This window comes from Ambystoma mexicanum, chromosome 2p, assembly GCF_040938575.1.
Source record: "Ambystoma mexicanum isolate Mex_15411 chromosome 2p, UKY_AmexF1_1, whole genome shotgun sequence".
Classification (NCBI taxonomy): Eukaryota; Metazoa; Chordata; class Amphibia; order Caudata; family Ambystomatidae; genus Ambystoma; species Ambystoma mexicanum.
In genome coordinates this window covers 919954671-919978797 of record NC_090923.1, presented here as the reverse complement: position 1 = coordinate 919978797, position 24127 = coordinate 919954671, and the positions used below count along the sequence as shown (strand labels likewise).

The window sequence follows — 24127 nt, the reverse complement described above, 5'->3', positions numbered from 1 at the left end:
CGCACTCTAAAGCTCTCCAGCCATTTTCAGCAAAATACAACTGCCAGTATTTGGAATAGACAGCTGAAATAAAGGACACTGGCAACCCCTCCAGTGTAAGTATCCTGTTTGACCCTTGTTCCCCCGCCTTTTCAATATCTGTAGATTCCATACTTTCCATGAATCAGCTTGAATAAGGGCAAAACCATTATTTCTGGTGGGCACAAACATAGAGCCTGATTCACAGAAGTGTTTTATGATGGTGCAATCTCATAGGAAAACGCTCTATGAATCAGGCCCTATAATCCATTCAAAATAAGCCATCTGTTCTTGCTTTTTTTAGTGGGGGTGTCCCGAATAGTATATTTAGTCTTTCAGCGAATATCAAATAGTTTGTCAAGTATTCGGCCAAAACTGAGTGCAAGGTTCAATAGTTGCTTTATTTAATATATCTATGTTCCAAACGTGGGAGACACACTTTTGGGATTTTATTCTTAAAAAAAAACAATACTTTTAATGTGTTGCTGTGTTTCATATATTTCTATTCCTTTGAATCAACATATAATTGTTATTTACAGCATACCTCCTGGTGACAATGGTCATTAAAGCATTATATACCAGTATTCCTCAGGAAGCAGCACAAGAATGCATCAGGAACCACTTAACATACCATATGACCCAAGGTAGAGTCCCAGTTAACTTCATTGTGGAACTCTTGACAATTGCTCGTTCTTAGAAACTTAATTTTATTCAAGGATACATATTACCTCCAAACCTGCGGCGCAGCAATGGGAGCAGCATTTGCTCTGCACTTACCTATTATATATATGGCTGCACATGAAGAAATGTATGTGTTTGCAAATATTAATCCCTTCCACCACAGGATTATGAAATGGAAACGCTATATAGAGGATATTATTTTCATCTGGCAGGGGGATTCCAACACATTGCAAGAATTCCACGATTGGTTGAACAGCAGGATACCAGAAATACTTTACTATGTGTAGCAGCCCACGCTCCATCAACTTCCCGGACCTAACCTTCATAAACAAAGAAGGAAAACTACTCTGCACCCTTTACAAAAAGAGTACTGGCAGAAATATGCTATTACATTTTGAAAGTCACCACCCCAAAAATCAAAAGGGAAACCTCCCTTATGGACAGTACCTCAGAATCCGCAGAAACTGCTCAGAATACCAACACCATGCAGATGAAGTAGAAGAAAAACTAAGAACAAGAGGTTACCACAAAAAACTACTGGAAATGCCAAAAAGAGAGCAACATGCACTCCAAGAGACACCCTGCTGGTCCCGAAGTTCAGAAACAGTGAGGATGACAACTTAACACGTGTAACAACTTTCGGTCCAGACACCGCCAGAATGAGAACAATAATAAAAAAATTCTGGCCATTAGTCCATCTAAGCATGCCAGGGGAACCACTACCAAGAATGGCTTTAAAAAGATGCAAAAATGTAAAAGAATACCTAACACATGCACACATTGGCAAAAAGGAAACAAGAAGTTCCCTGTGGGACTTGAGAGCGATCGCTGGACATTATCTGTGTGGCAACTGCACGGCATGCAGATTTACAAAGAAAATAAACTCTTTCACCATAGCCGGAAAAGAATGGACACTCAGACACTTCTCGAACTGTAAAACATGCAAAGTGATACATGGGATTGAGTGCCATGTAAGCTACGATATATGGGGCAAACCACACATCCTGTGAACAAAAAGATTGTCGAACACCGCTCCAAAATCAGATGTAAATTCCACACAACACCCATGGTCCCACACTTTATAGAATTCCGGCATGGTCTGGATGAAATATTATGGTGGGTGGTGGACCTATTAAAGAGCAACACAAATATTAACAATGCACTGCTATACAAGGAGGCGTAGTGGATTCACAGACTGCAAACACAATCCAATGGCTTGAATAAGAATGTCATCGTACACTGGAAGATAACAGGCTATGACACGAATGTTGACACACATTGTTTCCCTGTAGGAAGCCACCTATACCAAATGACTCAGGCTCTTATCCCTGTGGGACCTCGACAGGGACTGTAAAACAGAGGAGCCCCGAGCTAAGTATGACTCACAATGCAGAAATGTACACCAGCAGGTGCCTTTAGAATATACCCAATCCATTCAGGCTTTCCCCCACTCAGGACTGATCATTGCACGCCTGCCCCGGCCCACGGTCGGAATAGATATAGTTTTGAAACCATTTTTTTTTAAGTATAGGCGTTCCTGGCTGCTGCAGTGACCTCAAGGCCTCATTCTGTGGACCAACGGATTAAAGGCAAGAAAATGTATTTTCTTTAAATGTGTGCGTGCATGTATGTGTGTGTGTATGTAACGTAGTGTGTATGAATGAGTGTGTGCATGATGTATGGGCAGCTGCCTGGGTGGGCTTTTTAACCACTGTTTGAATTTTTTATGTGTGTGAATGATTATGAATATATGAGTAATTGACTGGTATGAATGAGGAGAAGTGGAAGAGTGATAAATTTAACTTAAGTGATGATGCACGACACAAGCCACTTTACCATCTAGGCCCCTTTTTGGGCTTTGACTCTGAAGTTGTTTTGCACACATTACTGCAGTTAATTCTTTGTCTAGTTACACACTAGCCTCTTGATTACACTTGTTTTAAGTATTTTGTGAATTATTTTACATGACTAATGTGACGTATATTTTTGTATAAATGCAAATTAAAATATGTATTTTTTGACACTCTGTAGTAATGCTGGATTTATTCTTGAATGTTGGCTGAAGTTTGAGGACAGGAGCTAGTTTTTCCCGTTACCATAAGAAAGCGGTATTCTGCAGTCCTAAGCTCTATTGTTTGTTATCCAAGGGTTAAACCCTTAACTTGAGGGTCTGCTTTAGACTCCTTACACAATTTCCCTCAACCTGTCAGTGTTATGATGTAGCTGCCTGGGTGTGCCTGTGTGAGTGTATGGTGAAAGGGTGCACACTTAAATGTATAGGTGGTTGGGTGTGTGTATGGTGAAAGGGTGTACACTTAAATATATGGTTGGCTGGGTGTGCATGTATGAGTGTATAGTGAAAGGGTGCACACCTAAATGTATGGGTGGCTGCCTGGGTGTGCATGCATGGTGAAAGAGTGCACACTTAAATGTAAGGGTGACTAAATGTATGGATGGCTGCCTGTGTGTGTGTGTGCCTGTATGGTGAAAGGGTGCACACTTAACTGTATGGATGGCTGCCTAGGTGTGCCTGTATGATGAAAGGGTGCACACTTCAATGTATGTGGCTGCCTGGGTGTGTCTGTATGGTGAAAGGGTGCACACTTAAATGTATGGGTGGCTCTTTTAGTGCGTCTGTATGGTGAAAGGGTGCACACTTAAATGTATGGGTGGCTGACTGGGTGTTCCTGTATGGTGAAAGTGTGCACACTTAAATGTATGGGTGGCTGCATGGATGTGCCTGAATGGTGAAAGAGTGCACACTTAAATGTATGGGTGGCTGTTTTGGTGTGCCTGTATGGTGAAAGGTTACACACTTTAATGTTTGGGTCACAGGGTGTGCGTGTGTGTGCATGGTGAATGCTGTCTGTGCTTGCGTTCAGGGGAGCAACGAAACCTACATTTCGGGGGGGCTAACCCTTGTTTGTTTGTTTGTTTGTTTATTTATTTCTAATGCGTGCCAGACCCGAAGGTATCAGGGCGCAGCAGCAAGACAATGCAAAGTTTACAGAGATTACAGGGTAAGGTCATGGTGAGGCATATAAACAGATTATTAACAGGGAGGATACATAGACATAGTAAATAGGTATTACGATAAGTTTTTGTGGAATATACAGATACATCTTAAGTATAAATAATACAACAATCAGTCCTAAGGATTAGTGGATTTGATATGGTTGATGTAATTACGTCTAAAGTTCAAGTAAGGTGATCTTCTCTAAGGGGGTGTGGCAAGGAGTTCCAGAGTTTGGCTGCTTTCACTGGAAAGCTACTACCGCCAGCAGTGGTAAGTCTGAATCTTGGTACAGTAAGGCAATTGGCGTTGCTGGTCCTCATAGGCCTGATAGATATTCTTCTGTGTAGTCTGTCTACGAGATAACTGGGGGCAGCATTATCTAGTGTTTTGTGGGCAAGGGATGCCGTTTTTAGAAGGATTTTATTGTGAGTCGAGAGCCAGTCATTTTGGCATCTGGCCGCAGAGATGTGTACTTTTCTGTTCACACATAGAGCGGCTCTTAATGCATTATTTTGGAGGATTTGTATCCCCTGGATAATGTCTTTGTTGGCGCCGATGTAAAGAGCATTGCAGTAATCTAGCCTAGAAAGTATTAGTGCTCTGGCCAGGATCATGCAACTGTCGTTCGATAGGAAGGGTTTGCCAGTCCTGATGAGCTTGCATGTGTAAGCAGTGGTGGAGGCCATTGATTTCACTTGTTTATCAAAGGAGAGGGTGGAGTCAAGATAGAAACCAAGGGTTTTTAGTTCCTTGGCTACCTTAATGAGATTCCCATCAATGGAGAATGATGAATATTCCTGGCCTAATTTCTTAAGGTTGAGGTGGGTGCCCAGGATGATGAGCTCCATCTTGTCATCATTCAGGCATAGACCGTGAGTGGCCATCCATGCCTGGATGATGAGATACACTCTATTCACCAGTGCAAAATCCTTGTTGTTATCCCCAGAAAGTGGGAGGAGAATCTGAGTACCATCTGAATAGTTAGTGTAGGTGATACCCAGAAGGTCCAGATCGTCAAACAGGGGCTTGGTGAATATATTGTATAATGTAGGGGAGACACAAAAGCCTTGGGGGACACCACACGTGATAGGGCCAGGGTCAACCACTGCTGAGGGGGGAAGACCCTCATAGTTCTATCACTCAAGAATGATTCTATTCTGATAGCCTCTGTAGAAAAGTGGGCTGCTGAGTCGAGGTTGCCACATAAGACCTTGTGATCCACAAGGTCAAATGCGGCTGAGACGTCTAACAGTAGGAGGAGGGCTATTTTACCTTTGTCTCTTAACTCATCGACCTGAGTTTTTAGATCGATGAGAATGGTTTCCATCCCATGTAGGGGGCGGAATCCAGATTGTCTTGCTCCCAAAAGCTTATGGAGTTCAAATATTTTTGGATCTGGGTGTAAGCAACCTTGTCGAGTATTTTGAGCAAGAATGGTACCGTCGTGATGGGACGGTAGTTGGTGGGAATAAGAGGGTCTAGGGTTTGTTTCTTTAACAGTGGGAATACCCAGGATTGCTTCAGGTTGGTGGGGATGGTGCCGGATGAAAAGGAGGCATTAATCAATTTAGAGATAAAAGGGGCAAGATCTCTTGCAGCATCTTTTATAATCTGAGCTGGGCACAGGTCGCCTTGGCAAATGGAAGGCTTAAGTGAAAGAATGACTTTTTCTCCCTCGAGTATGGAAGTTTTGGTGAAGTGAAATCTGGCGGGACGGTCAGGTAGTATTTCACTAGTGGGGGGGTTAAGGTAGTTTAATTGAGCAGGCATGTTGAGGGAAGCTTTTTTAGGGCTATTTTGTTCTGGAGGGTGGCTACTTTATTGGATAGTGCTTGTTAAATGTCTGAACACCATGTTTTATTTTTAGTACAAATATTTGGTGTAGGGATAGGAGACTCAAGCTCTTTTAGTATGGTGAATAATTCACTCATACTGGAATTGGCGTTGGAGATACGTTTGTTGTATGAATTTCGTTTCACCAGGCAGATTTCATTTTTATATTGCGGAGAGATTTTGGTTAACTTGGTTTTGATATAGTCTGACGGGAGCAGTCTCCAAGTGGTTTCACACTTCCTTTTTAGGAGTCGTTGGTCCTTTAGCTCGGGGGTGAACCACTTCTTTAGATGAAATTTGGGTTTGCTGGGTCTGAGTTTGAGTGGAGCAATTTTGTCAAGAGCGGTAAGCATAATTTTATTATACTCGTGGATCAGTGTACTTGGATCTAGGTTGTCAGCCAGTGAGTTGAGAGTGAGAAGAATTGCCGGGATCACTTTGTCCACTTTAATATTATTTTTGTTCCTTGTTAAGCAGGATGGGGTGGTGGGTGAGACCATCAGGAGTGGCCTAGTAGTGGCTTCTGTGAAGGACACCAGAAAATGGTCTGTCCACAGTTGCAGAGAGATGTAGGTGATAGTAGCAGAGCAGTTATAATCAGTTACCCAGTCTAAAGTTCTCCCTTTATTGTGGGTAGGTTTGTTGATTTTTTGGTAGAGGCCTAATTCTGATAAGATGTTAGCTATGATGGTAGCGTGCTTATCTGATGGGTCATTGAAACCTAGATTTAAGTAGCCTAATAATAATAGTTGGGTGGTAGTTTTAAGGTCATTGGATAATAAGGTGTAGATATCCTCCTCGAATGTCCCAAGTGGACCAGGTGGTCTGTAGATTAAATGGATGCTAAGGATCTGGGAATTGATTAGGGGGAGTTTCACGGTGAGGACTTTGCAGGATTGTAAGATTAGTGGAGGGGCTGGTCTCAGAGAAAGTTTAATCTGGATATGATAGCGATGCCACCTCCTCGGGTTTCATCTCTGTCCTGTCTGAGTATCGTGTAACCGTCTGGGAGGGCTAACGAGAGCAACGGTCCTGCAGCGTCATGTAGCCAAGATTCCATTATGGCAAGGAAGTCCAAATCGTCTGCCAGTATCAGGTCAGAGATGTCTGTTGCGTGGGCAACCAAGGACCTAGCGTTTATGAGGGCTCCATTAAGAGGGTGTGCCTCTAATAAAGCTGTAGCATGGATAGGAATAGGTGGTATGCAGTCAGCCTATCTTAGGTTTATACACAGTTTGCTGCTTGGAGATGCCGTACAGGTGAGGCGAGAGGGTGACAGGTTTGGTAGTATTGAGCTTTCTGCAAGCAGGGAGGTTAGTTTTCTTGTTTGTCGGAGGTAGTGATCTCGTGAGAGGTTCGTAAAGTTTGGTTAGTCTGTCTCGGAGTATAAGCTTTCTGTCATTTAAGGTGCAAGGATTGCTTGCGTAAGATCTTGATATGGTTAGATGGTAGGGTTGGCTGATGATAGGAGGGTTATTTGCTGCCATTTTAGTCAGGTTGGGTATGGCTTGTGCAGTACCAAGTGGTGGTAGCCAGTCACAGTACACTAGGAGGCTAGGTATATAGAGTATACTGGTAGCGCATAGGCTGTGAGTAATAGAGTGCATGTTTGGCAGAAGGTATGCTAGTTGTTGGGTACTTCAACTGTTCAAATGTTGAGAGAGGCACTAACTTCACAGGTAGTGGGGGAGGGGCAAACTTATTTGTGTGGGGGCATCTAACTTTTTTACGCATTCTAATGAGACTATTCTAGTGCAGCTTCAATGTTACAAGCTCTCCTTCAAATCTGAATTCACCCACTTATGGACTGCAGTAAGTTTGAGTGGTCTCCTGTCCCCTCTCTACCCTTCCAATCACTCCCCGGGCATGCAAGTATTAAACCCAAATCATGATTGCAATTGCCTGAAAAATTAAGCATTTGTCTGCAGGTACTAACAGTGAAATGCGTTCCATAAATAATTGCCGGACCTTTGTTAACAGTGAAAACCCATGCACCGTTTAACATCTGTGTCCTGTTCTGTTCTGTCCGGCAACGGCTCTGTAGGTCAGCCAGGTCGAGTCAGCAAAGCCCAAAGGTTCGGGATGGGAGGGGTGAAGCCCATTCAGCTCAATGGTGTTGCACCAATTCTTGTGTTTAATGCCTTGATTACTTATTAGTAATCTTCATTACTCCTAGCCCTATTCTTCCTGGTCCCAGTACTTATGTATGAGGCACTTCGCCTTATACGCAAGTACTGGAATGAAGTAGAGGGACATGGAGGTAATGCCTGGCATAGTTATCTGTAATCTTCACTACTCCTATTCCCACTCTCCCTCATCCCAGTACTTACTCATGAGGCAAGGTGCCTCATATGTAAGCGCTGGGACAAGGAAGAGGGACGTGGAAGTCATTCTGGGCTGAGGAGCTCATTTTGGGAGTTGGGGATGGGGGTGGGAGGAAGATGGGATGTGTGAGGGGTTGGGGTGGGGATTGTGCAACAAATGCCAATGGTCATCCATGTCCAAGCTAAGCAGACATGAAAAGTGGTATCAGTGACTAGAGAGGCATTTTGGGACACCTGTTAAGTAATTTCTTAGTTTGGCTAGAATTTCTTTTAACTGGGCATCACTGATAAAGCAGTCCTGCTAAATGTAAATATCTGCCTAGACTAATGTAAATACCTGGCAAGACTGGGATGTTGGTGCTGCTAGTCTAGCCATTTCTTACTGTGGCATTGTATATTTTTCTGGGCATTTGTGATAAAATAACCATGATAAGTGTTATTGATTCAACTGGCATTTTGATACAACCAGTCTAGGTATGTCTAAATGAGGCCTGGCATCCTTTATTGTAATATGTTATTACTTGTCTGGACTGGTCTACATTGTGCAGCCAGTTGAACATGTTTTCATTGTGGTGTGGCATGTTTAATAGAAAAGCATTACATTAATTAAAGTATTAATGTTCCTGTGCACTGCTGGTGACTTGTATGTATTGGATTTTTGGATTGGTGTTACCCCATAAAACTATTGCAAACGCTCTGGCTTTTTAGCCAATTTGTCTTAGGGAAAGTGTGCTGTATAATGCATTAAAACACATATTTATATCTTTCTCCTAGTGCAGTGCGTGGCGTAATCTGGCAGCAGCACATTTGTGTGTATTGCGCAAGTGTGGTAATCTAGGCTGGCTCAAAGTGTGGCGCAACTAGTGATTAGTTTCCGAGCTATGGGGAGAGGTATCTCCCTCAGAATGGCTCTCAGGGGTGGGGGCCCACATTTTGTGCTATGCTACTGCACCAACTCCCTATCTATAAAAAACGAAAGTAGTGGTAAGTTGTGAGTGGTCTCTCAGATGGGCTGTTTGCCCCAGAGAACTCTGAGATTTCCTAAATTACAACTTGTGTTTTTGGAAATCGTTTTTTCTAAGGTAGAAGGCAAACACCTTCCAGGATGTTCTTGTGTTCCTTAAATATGAGTCCTCAATACTCCTGAAATTGCATGGATGCCAGTGACAGACCACAAGAGGGAGAAGTGAAGGTAGGTATCATGGGCCTGAGAACTTGGCGACGGGCCCAAAGGAGCCACTAGAATATCACAGTTCCTTCACAAAGCTCCATGAGTTGACGTTAAAAAATGCCACGATTATTTGTGTGTATTTCCCGTAAAGTACTCTACATTACTGGAGTGCTTTCTCGTTCGAAGCCCGTAGTGTCTTGGGGGCGTGGGGGGTAAGTGAGGGTCTATAATGTGGAATTGAGGCAGGATCGAGCAATGCAGAGAGTTTGTGGAGTTTCCCCTTACATGAATGGTTGGCACTTTCCATCATCTCATGTTGCCTGTAGCATGGCATACAGCACCAGCAAATAAAATGACTGAATGAATTAGTTCATAATTAATTAGCTCTGAATGCCTTGAAAAACCTTTCTGGAAATAAACTTGTCCTGGGCATCTTTGGCAGCAAGGCTGATTTTCATCCCGAGACTGTAAATCACGCTGGTCATCGCGGCTTATAAATCAGTGGAGATGGCTGAAGGTGTCCCTTCCCCAGGCTAAAGATCTGGAAATGTGACCACACCGAGCTGTGGACCACGCCCACTCGCTCTACAGCCCAATGGCTGATGGGAGGCTCTTTCAGTGCGAAGCGGGAGAGCCCTAGAGAGGGCAGGTCTGGAACTAAAAAGACACATGCAACGTTTGGGAACAGACATAATGTTATAAAGTGTTATACTATTATTATGAGGGCAATACAAAAAAGAGATTAAAGGTATCATCATTTTTGGTTAAACAACAGAGGTCTGTAGCTATTCTAACAAGGAAGAAACCCTGAGGGGCCAAGAACTATATCCAGCGAAAAAGAAGAAACGGAGCGACCCAAAGTGTCGATGATCCACAATCATGGTGGCCGTGGGGACACTTATAACTGCCGGTCTGTGCCGTCACGGTGACAAGCAGTGCTGGAAACTGGCTAAAGGTACTATGGGAGCACCCTCTGCCTTCGTGCGGGGGTGGGAGTGCGGGTAAGTGGTCAGAATGATGTAGGCAGGGCTAAGTGGCAGAGCTCCAGCCCAGGCCAAGCTGAAGAGGCGTTGCCGGAAGCACCGAGTCCTTGTGATTTGCATAAAAGCCTAGAGAATTTTGGGCACATAAGAATGACCAGAGAATTGTATATTTGAACTCTGTCTGTGATAAAGTTTCAAGCAAGTAATGAAAACTGGATTCTCTGCTCTATGTATTTTTCACAATATTCGACCTAACAGAAGAAATGTCTGTAAACAACAAGCCATGCGCAATGTTTCTGCTTTCTCGCAGGACGTCTATGAATTAATTTCAGAGTCCCTCCTGTCAAGCGCAGTCTACTCATGGCTCCAAAAGTGTGACAGAGGAAACCCTGGGAAGGGTTAATAAATTATGACAAGCCCAGGGGGCTTTGGCCTCAGTACTATGGCAAAACACATAGGGCCTCATCACGAGTTGGGCTGTAGCCCTTAAATTCGGTGGTAACTGTATTACCGCTGCATTTAAGGGCTGGCCCTATCACGAGTTGCCCATTAAATCGTCTGTTTTACCTCCAGCTTTTTTCTGGAGGTGAAAATCCCTGTTTTCGGCTGTATTACAGCCGGCTGTATTAGCCCGCAGTATTAGCACCAAAAATTCACCATTGGATCCAATGGACCCAATCAGGAATGGGGATTTACCGTTAAGGCCCAACCCGTGATCCGGTGGTAATACCACCAGACCGGACGGTGCTAGGGCTATTACAGCCGGCAGTATTACAGCCGGGAATACAGCCCAACTTGTGATGAGGCCCATTGTGTGGAAGCACAGCTCCAGTCTTTTTTCCTGCCCAATTCCTCCCCTGCTGACAGGGGAGAGGCCCACAGAATGTTTTAAGTCTGCAGACAGCTCGAAATGAGGGAGGCGAAATATGAAAGGGGCACATCACTAGAACTCAGAGCACTGGTGTTTTCTTCGCGTGGGTTGGTCAGTCTCCTTGTTTAGCACACGTCCAGATGCCTCAGCACATGCCCTGGCACAAGCGTTCTCAGCGTTAGAAAAAATAGTAAAAAGACTTCACCTACCCCTCCCCCGCTCACCATATCAGTGAGACAGTCCTCCACCACATCGAAGTTGGTGGTGTCGGTTGGGTTTACAACATCTGGGATGAAGGGGGGTCCGCACGTCCTCAGCCCATCCCAGTCGATGCCTGTGAAAAATGGCTGCTCCTTGAAGTCCTGTGCTCCATTGCGTCCCAGACGTGTTTCTCGACTGCATATCAAGCCGCAGATGAGGTCCTGTGCCTCCTCTGGTACTTCCGTGACTGACAGTGGGAAATGGAAGTTCTCCTGGGTAGAAAGACAAGCAGCAGAAGGCAATTATATCAGCACTGATGGATTTGCAGCTAGCAGGGGCGAAAGGGCCCTCGTGCTGAGCGAGCTACTTTAGGCCAACCCGCAAGCTTCCAGGCCCACGCATGAACAACAGTGAAAAGAACAAGCAACATAAATGGGTGTGAATACCAGCAGAAACTGCACACGTGGGCAGACGCAGGAATACAATCAAACAGGTGTGAGAACACTCGTGTACGGCTACAGGAAAATGTGATCAGGACCAGGGCCGGCCTTAGGGCAGGGCCACCCAGACGATCGCCTGGGCGCCATTAGTCCCCGCCACGCCAGCTCGGGGGAGTCTTTCAAGGTCTCCGCCGAGCTGTCCTGGTCGGAGAAGGCGTGGCAGGCGCCCTTAAGAAATTAAACTCGCTCCGCTCTCGGGAGCGAAGAGCATTTAATAACAATAGGCTGCTGATGCTTTTGCAGCGGCGCCTATTGAACAATGTGGCGCACCCCGTCCCCACATAAACAGGGGCACGCAAGAGGACAGGGGGACCACCACATTTTTGTTTTGCTGCCCGGGGGTTGCCGCTACTAAAGCTGGCCCTGATCAGGACAGAATGCAAATAGACAGATAGAGCAGTGCACAGACACTTTCACAGATGAAAGGGCATAAGTGGGCCAGTTCAGGAAAATCATATTGCAAGTGAAGAGACAGCAATCACCCTTGTTGCAGAAAACATCAATGGATAGGTGTAGAAGCACAAGGAACAGATTCAGGAAAATACATTAACGGTTGCAGGATTCAGTGCAGGAAGACGCATGCACAAGTGCAGGACCACTCAGCGACAATTAAAGGCACATAAGTGAATTGGCACAGGAACATCAAGAAAGTAGTCAGTGAAAACCCATGACAAGCAACAATGGGCCAGTAAAACCAAACAGTAGGTGTAGGAACATCAAGGTTCATGTGCAGGAAGACATGTCCACATGTGCAGAAGAATACATGTAGAGGGCCAGGAAAATTCTTGCACAGTTGCTGTGCCACAAATGGGTGAGAGGAAGGACCTACACGTGCAAGCCAGGACCACAAACAGATAGGTACAAACAACACACAGAGACAAGGTGCAACAAAACAAACATGGAGAATAGGACAACAGAACGGCAGGGGAAAGACTACAGAAAGACAAGTGAAAGACCACATATGGGCCTGCAGAGGAACACATGTTCACAAGAGCGCACACAGGTGAGCGTGGTGTGCAGACACACTGAGCAGCAACAACGGGAACCAGTGGACAGGGATACGGTACCGCTAATTCTGCAGAGAGGGTTATGGGCACAGAAGAAGAATGCAATGGCCAGGCATGTAGCATGTCCTCAAGGATTTCCTGTATTTGCTTACTTTAAAATGGATGATTTTTCCATAGGTTTCTACCACAGACTCAGCAAAGAAAGGGGTGTGGCCAAAAAACATCTCATAGGTGCAGACCCCGAGAGACCACCAGTCACACTCAGCTCCATAGGAGCGCGAACAGTCTTCCACCGCCAGCAGGATCTCTGGGGACAGGTAATCCGGGGTCCCAACTGCCACGGAAGAACACACCTGTGCAAAGAAGAAGGCCAGAGAGAGTGAATAAGGACCAGGGCGATTACCATGAGAGCATTAAGAGGGGGAGATTTAGATGGAGCCTGAGAGAATGGAGGAGAGGGAAAATGAGAAAAGAGAGTGACTGAAAGAGAGGGAGGGAGTAAGTCAAAGAGAGAGTGAGAGAGACAAAGGCACAAACAACCAAAAACACAAAGAGACGAACAATACAAGAGAAAGGTATAGAAAGATAAAAACATATATAGAACAGTGTCTGAACATATTTGATAATAGGGCATAAATCTCATTTTAACTTGAGCTTACAGTCACTCCAAACAGCAAACAATTACAATCGCTAGTTCAAAACACATGTACAAAATATGTCTTTGTTTTCCATAAATTCTCCTCAAATATTTATGATTCCCTGATTAAAATATCAGTCAACCCTCTAGAATGGGGGAAGTGCTGTGAAGGATGAAAGGCTGAGTTGCAAGGCCCGGTAGCGTTTGTATTGGGAAAAGGATAATAAATCCTGGCCGGCAGCGGGCTGGAAAAGTGTGACCTATTTCCAGCAGACATTGCACCCTACAGCAACAACTTAGATAAGGCGGTATCGGCAATGAGCACATCCATTACTGTGCTCAATTAAAACCCTGCCACTTATTCATTACTACCATCAAATCAGACCATTGTGTAAATTACTTGCTGCAGTCCTTAGATAACCTACTTTGGGTTACAAAATGTGTTGAACTTAGACAAATTTTGTGGGCAGGAAATATGTTGCACTTAGATGTATTTTTCGGGTAAGAAATGTTGGACTTAGATGTATTTGAGAATAGGATAGGTGTTGGTATTAGATGTATTTTGGGGGCAGGAAATGTGTTGGACCTAAAATGATTTGGGGTTAAGAAAGGTGTTGGACTTAGATGTATTTTGGGGCAGTAAATGTGTTGGACTTTGATGTATTTAGGGGCAGGAAATGTGTTGCACTTAGATGTATTTGGGGCAGGAAATGTGTTGCACTTAGATGTATTTTGAGGGTAGGAAATGTGTTGGACTTAGATGTATTTCAGAATAGGATAGGTGTTGGTCTTAGATGTATTTTGGGGGCAGGAAATGTGTTGCACTTAGATGTATTTTGAGGGTAGGAAATGTGTTGGACTTATATGTGCGCATAGAGGATTCTCACACACAGACAACCTGATCAAACAGTGACATCAAAAACAAAGCTCCATCCGAATCTCAAGGTACATATAAACACGTCACGTTTGTGAACATCTGGCTCAGACGTACGACGAATTCGATCTAGCTGGGCACATGTTTTCCCCTCCTTACACTAGATTAAGCCTCAACACCTCTGCCATCAGAATACAGCGATGACCTATGACAAAAATTCAGTCCAGCTGGACACATAAAGAGTCTCTTCCATTCTTACACTCTCTTGACCTCCCTCAGCTCTCGTCCACGTGCCTGATCTATTGGGTTGCTTAATGGAGCCCAGCCAGTCCACCTAATTCCTTATCTTGGCCAAATGCACACTTGCATTCTAAGTGTTTTCTGAGAAATTCCCATACTCTGGACTGCGGTCCACGAGGATGTTCCCAACACAAGCACATTGAGAACATAATAATGGGAAAAGATGCTATATAAATGACTACTACAATACTATACAATACCTTACAATAAGAATGCGCCTTTGTGAACTAGCTCCTTTTGTTTACTGGGAAGGCTGGGGGAGGTGGTGCAGAGATATGTCCAGACCACTGGAGACAGTACATGCGCAGTTCTGGTGGCGCCTGGTGAAGAGTTGCGAGCACAGCAGCTCATTACACCTTGCAGTTTTTCTTTACCTGACAGATACTGGCCAATGGAGTGCATTGGTATGTGAGGCCATGAGCTGAAGGAAGACCGCAGGACAGGCACACAACGCCATTGAGCTAAACGGGCTTCAGCCCGCCCCAAAAATGTGAGCTAAGGGGCGGAGCTTCCGCTGATAGTTTTTTGTTAATCAGTGAGGGGTGCCTTTCCTGACACTGGCAGCTTTAAAGTGTTATTGTGTTCGTGCACAAAACTGTATTTGCACACACATATCAAAAATGTAAAGCTGCTAGTTTCAAGAAAGGCTTCCCTCACCTCTTTGCCTAACAAAAATTAAATGCACACATCAGCCCCCTCCCCACGGATGCGAGCGAACATATAACGACATTTTGTGTTCTTTCGCATCCGAGGGGAAGGGGCTGATGTGCACACTTGCTTTTTGTTAGGCAGAGAGGCGAGGGAAACCTTTTCTGGAACTAGCAGTGTTAAAGGGTCTTGCATATTAGCTCATTATGTATGTATGCAGGTGTGTAAGGAGCGTGCATGTATGTGTGAATGGGTGTATGATGTATGGGGGCTGAGTGCTCATGTAAATGAGTAAGTGTATGGTGAATGGGATTTTTAAATGAGTGAGTGGATGTGCAATTGTGTGTGTAAGTGCACGTGTGCGCTTAAGTTTAATGCTAGGTCGCTGCCATTTAAGAGCCCCACACCAGACAACCCTTGAGGTAGAACAGAAGTTTGCCCCACCGAGTTTCTGAAGTGGCCCCTCCCATCACCCGTTAGACCCCATGAAATGTAGGTTTAGTTGCGCTCCAGCCGCAGGATATTTATGTTCGAGCAGCCCTACTGTGAAGCTGTCCACCAGAGCTCCTCAAGACTGCTAGGGTTCCCCCGAGACCCCGCGCACCATCAGGAAGTCTACATGCAGACTTGTGCAGGGATCTTGCAATGATGCATGCCAGCATGTGAGTATGACAGAATCCAAGGTTCACAATCAGCCCATGTTTTGCTTTATTTTTTACACTGCAGCTCAGTGTTTGCAAGCACCAAAATAATAATTGTGCCTAGGAGCATCAAGCAAAAGGAGACTGCATAGTGAGGGAGTGAGCAAGTAAGGTGAACATTCTCTGTGCTCTCCGTGTTCTCTCTGTGGCGATAAACGCACCGAGCGATTCCTCCTGCAACCTCCCGCCGTGATCTCACACGCTGGCCAGAGTGGGTGGAAGAAGGACTAAAAACAACACTTCTCTCTTTGGTAAACAACAACAAGGGACAAAGAGGAACAGTGATCATTTCTGCAATGTTCTCAGCTTCTAGTAGCAAGCACCCAGAGTTTTCTCTTTCCGAGTTGGCATTGGAGCAATCACTGGGAGAACTGTCTATTCAGTCTCCCGAAGGGTCGTGAACTGCGTTCGTTGTTGGGTTTGCGCTTGCCAGTATTGCTGCAGCTGTTTTCCTGCAGTGCCACCAGTTGCATGTTCTAGCATCTGCTGTCTTCCGGCTCCACATAATTCCTTCTTGTTTTCGCCTCAGTTTTCCATCAGGCTGTAGAGAGTGCGCCCTTATCTCTGGCAGACATCCTTGTTTTGACTTTATCTCCATCATGGACTGCGGGTGCGCTCACTGCGTCTTTTAAATCATATTTCTTTTCATGCAGTGTTGTTTTTCGTTCATTTTAAACCTTCACTTCTGTGCATTAATGTCCATGGGAACAGTGGTCCTTGGCATCCAGAGTGGATACAGTTCTGACCTTCTCATTAAATGAAATAGCGCCATTCTGGTGACGGTGCCGGGAGTCCTACGATTTGCAGCTGCAGCCGTGAGAGCCACTTCCTTGCTTTTCAATCCTAACCTGCAGCTAAGTATAGAGTTTTCCGGATAAACCAGCTGCTGTGTTTTCCCTGGACTCTGGATTGTGGCAGTTAGAGAGCAGTGTGGTTATGCTTTGTTACTCTTCTTTTTGAGTAGAGCGTCATCTCTTGAGAGCAAATCTGCATCAACTTTCTGGTTCGGCAAGTCCAGAACCATACTCATCATGTGCAGGATACAATTTCCCAGACAATATTGAGCCACAGTTCTTGAACCCCTTTCAAGGGTTCTGTAATGATTTCGGCGGGATAGCCTTTCCTTTGAAAAATACGTTCTAGCGTGTCGATGGTGATCATGGTGGTTATGCTGGCTACAAAGTGTAGTTGAAACCATTTGGTAAGGGAATCCACCAGCAACTTCCCATATTTCTCATCTTCGTTCATTCTCTCTTGAGGGCCTATGAAGTCGTAATGCGCAGAAATGACCGAGAAAAAAAAACCTGAATGGGATATTGATTCGAATTTCAGCGGAATGAAAATTACGAACAGCTGAAAATGTAGAAGAAATATACCATTTGGTTTGATTATAGTGAACAAGGAGAGCGAGGGTTGTGGGGGTATCCCCCTGTACCCTTGTGCACTATAATTGCAGTGGGGGTTGCGTTGATGATCCCCGTGACCTAAACAAGAACATTTAAAAAAAAAAAAGAAAAGGACCTGTGGCGCCAGCTCCCACGCACGTAAGTGAAGGGAACCAGCATTGCTCAGGAATGGAGCAGTCGGCGGCACACAGCAAAGTTTGCCGCCAAAAGGTAAGTAAGTGGGTGGGGGATGCACGGTTGCCAGAAATGTCAGCGGGAGGAAAAAACAAAAGTCATTTTCATTTTAATGACTTTCGTTTTTTTCTCACTCGGACATTGCTCATTCGAACAAATCATGGAAAACCTACGATGTCATGTCCTGATATGGCCCATACTTGATCAGGTAGGAGTGTTTGTGTCACGAGTGATTCTTTAGTGAGTAGGCATCTGTCATTTTGGACATAAGCGGAACAGTTTGTTTCTCATACTTGTACTTCAGCGTCCATGCCTGGACCTTCAATAGATCTGATGCGGTCTTCTTTGCCCAAATGTTCCTGGTGTACTCATTTCAGGTAGAACGAAAAATTCCTCTCCTACTTTCAAATAGGGTTGCATATATTCAGGCTGTGAGGAATGCCAGGGTTTACATGCCTGTCTTGAGATCAAGAAGATGTTATGCAACATGGGTTTGAGCCCCAGTCCGGGCCTTAAAAGCTGAAGGATTCTGGTATTGAGCACAATATAAATAACAAATACATAAACAGAGATATCTATACAGGTAGGTTAATTGCTGATGTTAAATGTGTATCTTTGATGGGCGTTGGTAGTTTTTCGCTGAAGGGCATGTCTTGTCTATAGCTCTTTCCCCATGCATGCCTCTGTTTCATGCGGCAGGTCTCAACGCATGTATTCATTGTTGAGAAAATCTTCTTGATCTCGAAGAAGGGGAATAGATAGTCTGCTTGTTTATTATTTCTCCCTAGAACGTACTGAAATTGGCGAGCAAATTCCTGAAGTTTGGCTGCTGGTCTGGACATTCTTGGATTTGTTGATCTCGTTACTCCTTGATTTGATTTGATTTGTCCATTTGTAATGCGCCGGAGCCCACAGGCGTCAGGGCGAAGAGAAGTAAAGAGTGAAAGTAAGAGGAGACAGTGGACACGGGGTCAGACAGAGGGGATGGGTTTACTCAAAAATAATCGTTTTCACCCCTTTCCTGAATTTCAGTAGGTTGTTTTCGGTACGCAAGATTTTAGGAAGTTTGTTCCATGGGGAGGAAGATTGGGCAGCAAAAGATCTGCCCATCCTCTAGCACACTTACTCCTGGGGACCGATAAACAGAACCCATCACTCGATCTGGTGAATCTAGCTGAGCAATAAACCTTGACACAGTCTTATAAGGCGTTGGGAAGAATAGGTTAGTGTCTGAGTATATTTTTGACGATGCAAACCGCATCGTTTGTAAGACTTGGAGGCACCTAAGGCTATTTTTATTGGCCCCCAACATCAAGGAATTGCAGTAGTCGATCCTTGGCATTATTAGGGCACGAACAAGAGTGGCACAATTAGCTTCCGAAACATAAGGTTTCACCAACCTCAGAAGCATAAGTACATATTGGGCCTTATTAGCAACACTTTCAATATTAGCATCTGAGCTCAAAGAAAATGCAAATGTAACGTCCAGTGTCTTGACCTTGCCCACAGTCTTAATAATATGGTTCTCAATACAGAAACCGACATACTGAGTATCCAATTTGGATCTCTCCTGTGGTGAACCAAACAGCATAATCTCGGTTTTAGTGGCATTCAAGCACATAGTATTATTAGCCATCCACTTCTGAATTGTGGCATACACTTTATTAATAAGCTCCATGTCCTCTGTGTACTTGCTGCTCAACTCAAAGACAAGCTGGGTGTCATCCGCATAGTTGGTAAAATGCACACCAGCCCATCCAGGAGATCGCAGAGTGGGCGGCAATTTACATTGAAGAGGGAGGGGTACAAACAGACACCATGTGGGACACCACATTTCAAAGGATGGTCAAGCGAGAACGCAGTGCCCCATACTATCCCGGACAAGTGCCCTGTCAAAAATGATTTGATCCAGGCCAATGCCTTGGCTGAGTAGCCACCTGCTTTCGTCAATCTGTATAATACTTTATCATGGCCGCCTTGCCATTGTCATTGAAACATTTCAGAGTTCTTATTTAATAAAGCACTCCCAGTGCCATAACAAGCTCTAAAGCCTGATTGTCTTGAATGTATGGCACCAGATGTTTCCAAAAATTCTGAGGGGGGATGTAGCCAACTTATGCAGACTTTTTAGTAAGAAAGGGGCATTAGAAATGGGTCTGAAGATGGAGTACGTTTTTTGGTCGAGATCAGGTTTTATTAGTAAGGGCTCACAGAGGATTTCTTCTGGGCCATGGGAACACAACAATCCCTAAAACATTAATCAATAAGGCGCATGAGAAAGAGGAGATATAGTTCTCTATTATTAAGAATGATTTTAGAGGGGAGAACTTCTCCCACACACGTGGTCGGACTATTGTTTTTCATAATGTTGGCTAGCGCTTCTTCCGAAGTGCCTTTGAAGCCAAAGGCTTGCTTGGCACATTGATCTAGCTCCTCAGCAACACGATCAGGAGCTGTATGCGTCATTCTTGCCAGGTTAGCACTGATCTGGGCAGGGATGGACTGGGAACAGAAAAGAGGCCCTGGAAGTAAGTTTCAAAGTGGCCCCATAGTAAATATTTTTAGCAAGCCCAGCCCTTTTCCAATGGGGGAAAAGTGGAAATAAAATAGGTTACCACACAAAAGAGGCCCACGGGGCAGAAACCTACCAGGAAATCTCCAGAGTTCCATTTAGGCCAGTCCAGCTCTGGATCTTGGTTTGAGCTGCGGCAATCTTTAGGGCAAACGCCTTCTGGATGGCTTCACAATCTGAGTTTGTGGGGATAATTTGATATATCATTGCCTTAGGTTTTTCCAGATCCCTATGGATCTGGAAGAGTTTTCTAGAGTAATTTTCTGCATGAGCAATTTTATTATCAAAAAAATTTCTTTAGCATGAAGAATCTCCATTCGCTACAGTTTTTCAAGTAATTTCCATTTGCCCCTATTGACCAAGGATTGGTCCTTCAGCCAAGCTCTTTCTGCTTTTATCTATTCTTTTTTTACGATCCATCAGAGCAGCAGAATACCATTTCTGGTCATTAGTTTTCTCCCTGACGGATATAGAGGTAACCGGGGCAATGTGATTTAGCAGCTCAGAAAAAAGTGTCTGTCAAATTCCGAGACCAGATGGTCGGGCGAGTCGGAAACCAAAGTAGATGCCATCAATGAAAAAAGACAGATTTCCAAATCTTCCTGATGGATCCTGTTATAATTTCTACTGGAAACATTGCAAATAGGATTTTTTTCTGGGCTATTGGACAGGGGTGTGCAAAATGAAATATGACAAAGTAGTGGTCGGACCAAATACAAGGTTGGGTGGCTATAAAGCCCAATGTCAGGTTTTTACTTGTTACCCAATTTAACATATTCCCTAACTTGTGTGCCGGGTCACTGCCACTCCCAATATCAAAGTGGTTCATAGTGAGCAGCTTCAGGATCTAGAGGGTCACCAAGCCATCTATTGAGAAACCCCAGTATTATGGTAGATGTGTTGGGTTTGTGTGAAGAAGATAATATATCAGCCAAATCGTTGTAGAACATGGGAGTATCATTAGGGGGCCTACATATCAAGATAATGTTCAGACAATTATTTGGTTTTGGAGTGGTTTTAAGAAAAACATTTTCACATCCCCTACAGACTATAGAGGTCTGAAAGAAGATAAGGGGAGTACGGGCTATAATGGCGTAATGGCGACCCCCCCCCGTTGCCCTCTCTATTCTGTCCCAAAAAAGAGTTGTAGTGTGTGCTGAGTGTTCTCTAAGTCTGATGAGGAAGGCAGGCCAAGCTGCAATTACACAGACAGAGGCTGCTCTGTCAAAGTTTATTGGACAAATGGGTCAGCAGCAATTTATACACAATAAAGAGCTAAAACAAGTAAAATACATACAATATTACAAATTCAAATCTAGAAGGGGGACATTTAAAAATCTAACAAGCAGTGAGCAATTAGCTAAAATACAAATTCGAATCTAGAAGGGGGATATTTAAAAATCTAACAAGTAGTGAGCAATTAGCTAAAATACAAATTCGAATCTAGAAGGGGGATATTTAAAAATCTAACAAGTAGTGAGCAATTAGCTAAAATACAAATTCGAATCTAGAAGGGGGATATTTAAAAATCTAGCAACCATTGTGCAAATTAGCTAAAATAGTGTGAGCAAACACAGAAATACAGCGTTGAGTAGGTTAAAGCTACAAAGTAATCCCGCACGGGAAACATGAATTTAAGTATTAGCAGACTTGCTAGTCCCTGGCGCGCTGGCGCTGACACGCCTGATGAGTAAAGAAATAGGTGCGCAGACTACAACTCCACTGGGAGTTGTAGTTCGTGTGCTCAGCGTTCGCTAGGTCCGATCATGACGGTAGGCCAAGCTGCAATTACACAGACAGAGGCTGCTCTGTCAAAGTTTAATGGACAAATGGGTCAGCAGCTATTTATACACAATGAGGAGCTAAAAACAGGTAAAATGCATAGAATATTAGACATTCAAAACTAGACAGGGAATATTTAAAAATCTAACAAGCAGTGTGCATTTAGATAAAATACAAATTCGAATCTAGAAGGGGGATATTTAAAAACCTAACAAGCAGTGTGCTTTTAGCTAAAATACAAATTCGAATCTAGAAGATGAATATTTAAAAATGTAGCAAGCATTGTGCAAATTAGCTAAAATAGCGCGAGCAAACACAGAAATACAGCGTTGAATAGGCTAAAGCTACAAAGTGATGCCGGCGCGGGTAACATGGATTTAAGTACTAGCAGACTTTCTAGTCGCTGACGCGCCTGATGAGTAAAGAAATAGGCGTGCAGACTACAACTGCACTGGGAGTTGTAGTTTGTGTGATGAGCGTTCGCTAGGTCTGATCAGGAAGGCAGGCCAAGCTGCAATTACAGGGACAGAAATACAGCGTTGAGCAGGCTAAAGCACCTGGTCTAAATATGTGAAACACTGGTTTGTGGTTTGTACGAGGTCTGAAATCTTTACTCTTCCATACCATGACTGTTCTCACTAGGAGGTTGTGGAGGAGCAGACATATATGTCACCAGGAGACCACGCCCTCTCACCTCCAATGCACTGGAGACAAAAGACTGTACCATACATGACACCTGCTATAATACCAATACTCTAGCGAGCATATGGGCGCCGGTTTCCATTGAGACAGCCACACTGAATGTATCCCAAAGTTGATGGAAGCCTGCAAGAACCAATGCCTGAAGGTATTTAAGATTGAAGACGGAGAAGGCCTAGTGATGTCATGAGAAGAGGCGATCCAAAGAGGCACAGATGACACTAATGGTGAAACAAGGTAATACATTAAAGAGGATATATAGATACTAAAGAAGTGACAATAAAACCAAAGAAACAAAGTAGCTGCAAGTAGAAAGGGAAAGAAGTACATGCAAATAGAAGATGAACGACAAGAAGCGCAATTGATGTAGATATGCTGAAACGTAAGGTAGACAAAGGCTTGATGAAGTAATAGATAGAACGCAAGTGAAGACGCCATTGTAGAGAAAATTGACGTCACTATTGTGAAAATAGTAGACAAGGAATCATGAAGAGAAAAGCTGAAGCTGCAGCAATGGAATAACAGATCCATGGTGAAGACCAGGTGAGGCTGTCTGGCCTGAAGTCAAGACTGGTACAACAATGTTAGCCACCTACGCATCAAGGAAGACGTGTGCCGAGTCCACATTCGCTTAGATTAGGTGCAAGAAAGAACACTGTTGGTGCCAAGCCCTGAACAATTAAAACCATAGGAAAGGCTTGCAAATGGACAAATTTGTGGTCTCCCACCGCGTGACTCAGAGGCTGAAAATAGGATCCGTTCTTGAACTTCAGACAAGATAACAAGTACCTTCACTCCCATTGAGTCTGAGGAAGAGAACATTCTGCAAGGCCGAAATAACAAAGAGAAACATTTGGTTTAGGGCATGGGAGATGAGAGATGGTGGGCTAATTGGGTGGCAAGACAGCTATCTGACGTGTCTGTCCGCATCTGGTTCCTTGGCTTACATGCTACAAACAAACCAAACGTCATAGGTGGGGTACAAGCGTGCCAAACCAATTATAGGAGTCTGTATAACAATGGGCTATAGATGCTTAAAGGCCAATCAGCTACTGTTTAACTGATATTTCGTGTGTTTTACCTATGAAGAGGTTGTTTTAGGCTGATAGGAGTGAGCCATTTGGAGGACTAATACATATATGAGTGTTTTACATAGATGTATCCTTTAACCAATCCCAACCCCTGATAGGTTGTGACAGTTCTAATGTAGGATGATGTCATAGTGACGACGTACATTAAGAATATAAAGGTTGTCCGGATATTAAGATCGTTGAGAATGAGCGTGTGTCAGCTGATGCCCTTTATTGCTCCCTGTTTAGATAATTACTAATGCTTCCAAGAGCTACTGCTCAAGGTTGAGGGCCCTTTACTGGCACATTTTCATTTTTCTAAAGAGGATGATTCCAAAATCCTCCTCTGGCTACAGGCCCTCATATCATCCAAAGATGCTGGTGACCCTTGCTACGCTATTGCATCTGCAATCTCAGCAGGCACCCTCTCACCCTCTCCAATCCATTGGCTACATTAAGAGGCGCCTTAAGCATAATGCACTGAAAAATTCACTAGTTCCCTCGCTGCCCTCATAGAAAATCCAACTGGGTAGCTACCAACCTTTTAGCAGGTCTTTCTCAGATCTTAAAAGTCTTGTATAAAGAAACCATTTCACACTACATTCTTGGTTTGTGTCAGTCTGGCTGCAGCCTCCTCCATGGCATGGAATACACTCTAG

The 24127-nt window shown here is 44.2% G+C and overlaps 1 protein-coding gene across 6 annotated transcripts in view; it reads right to left on the bottom strand.

Annotated features, from left to right (window-relative positions):
* Window positions 1-24127, bottom strand: part of DMPK (DM1 protein kinase) — a 672629-nt gene that overhangs the window by 153669 nt on the left and 494833 nt on the right. For 5 of the 6 annotated variants that reach the window (XR_011302059.1, XM_069644638.1, XM_069644640.1 and 2 more), the window contains exons 7-8: window positions 12758-12958; window positions 11107-11370 (exon numbers count right to left, since the gene is read on the bottom strand). Coding sequence is in view for 5 of the 6 variants with exons in the window: in XM_069644638.1 (XP_069500739.1) it covers window positions 11107-11370; window positions 12758-12958 (465 nt within the window). In the remaining variant the exon portion in view is untranslated. The remainder of the gene's footprint in view (window positions 1-11106; window positions 11371-12757; window positions 12959-24127) is intronic. The other variant, XM_069644639.1, reaches the window with a different exon arrangement.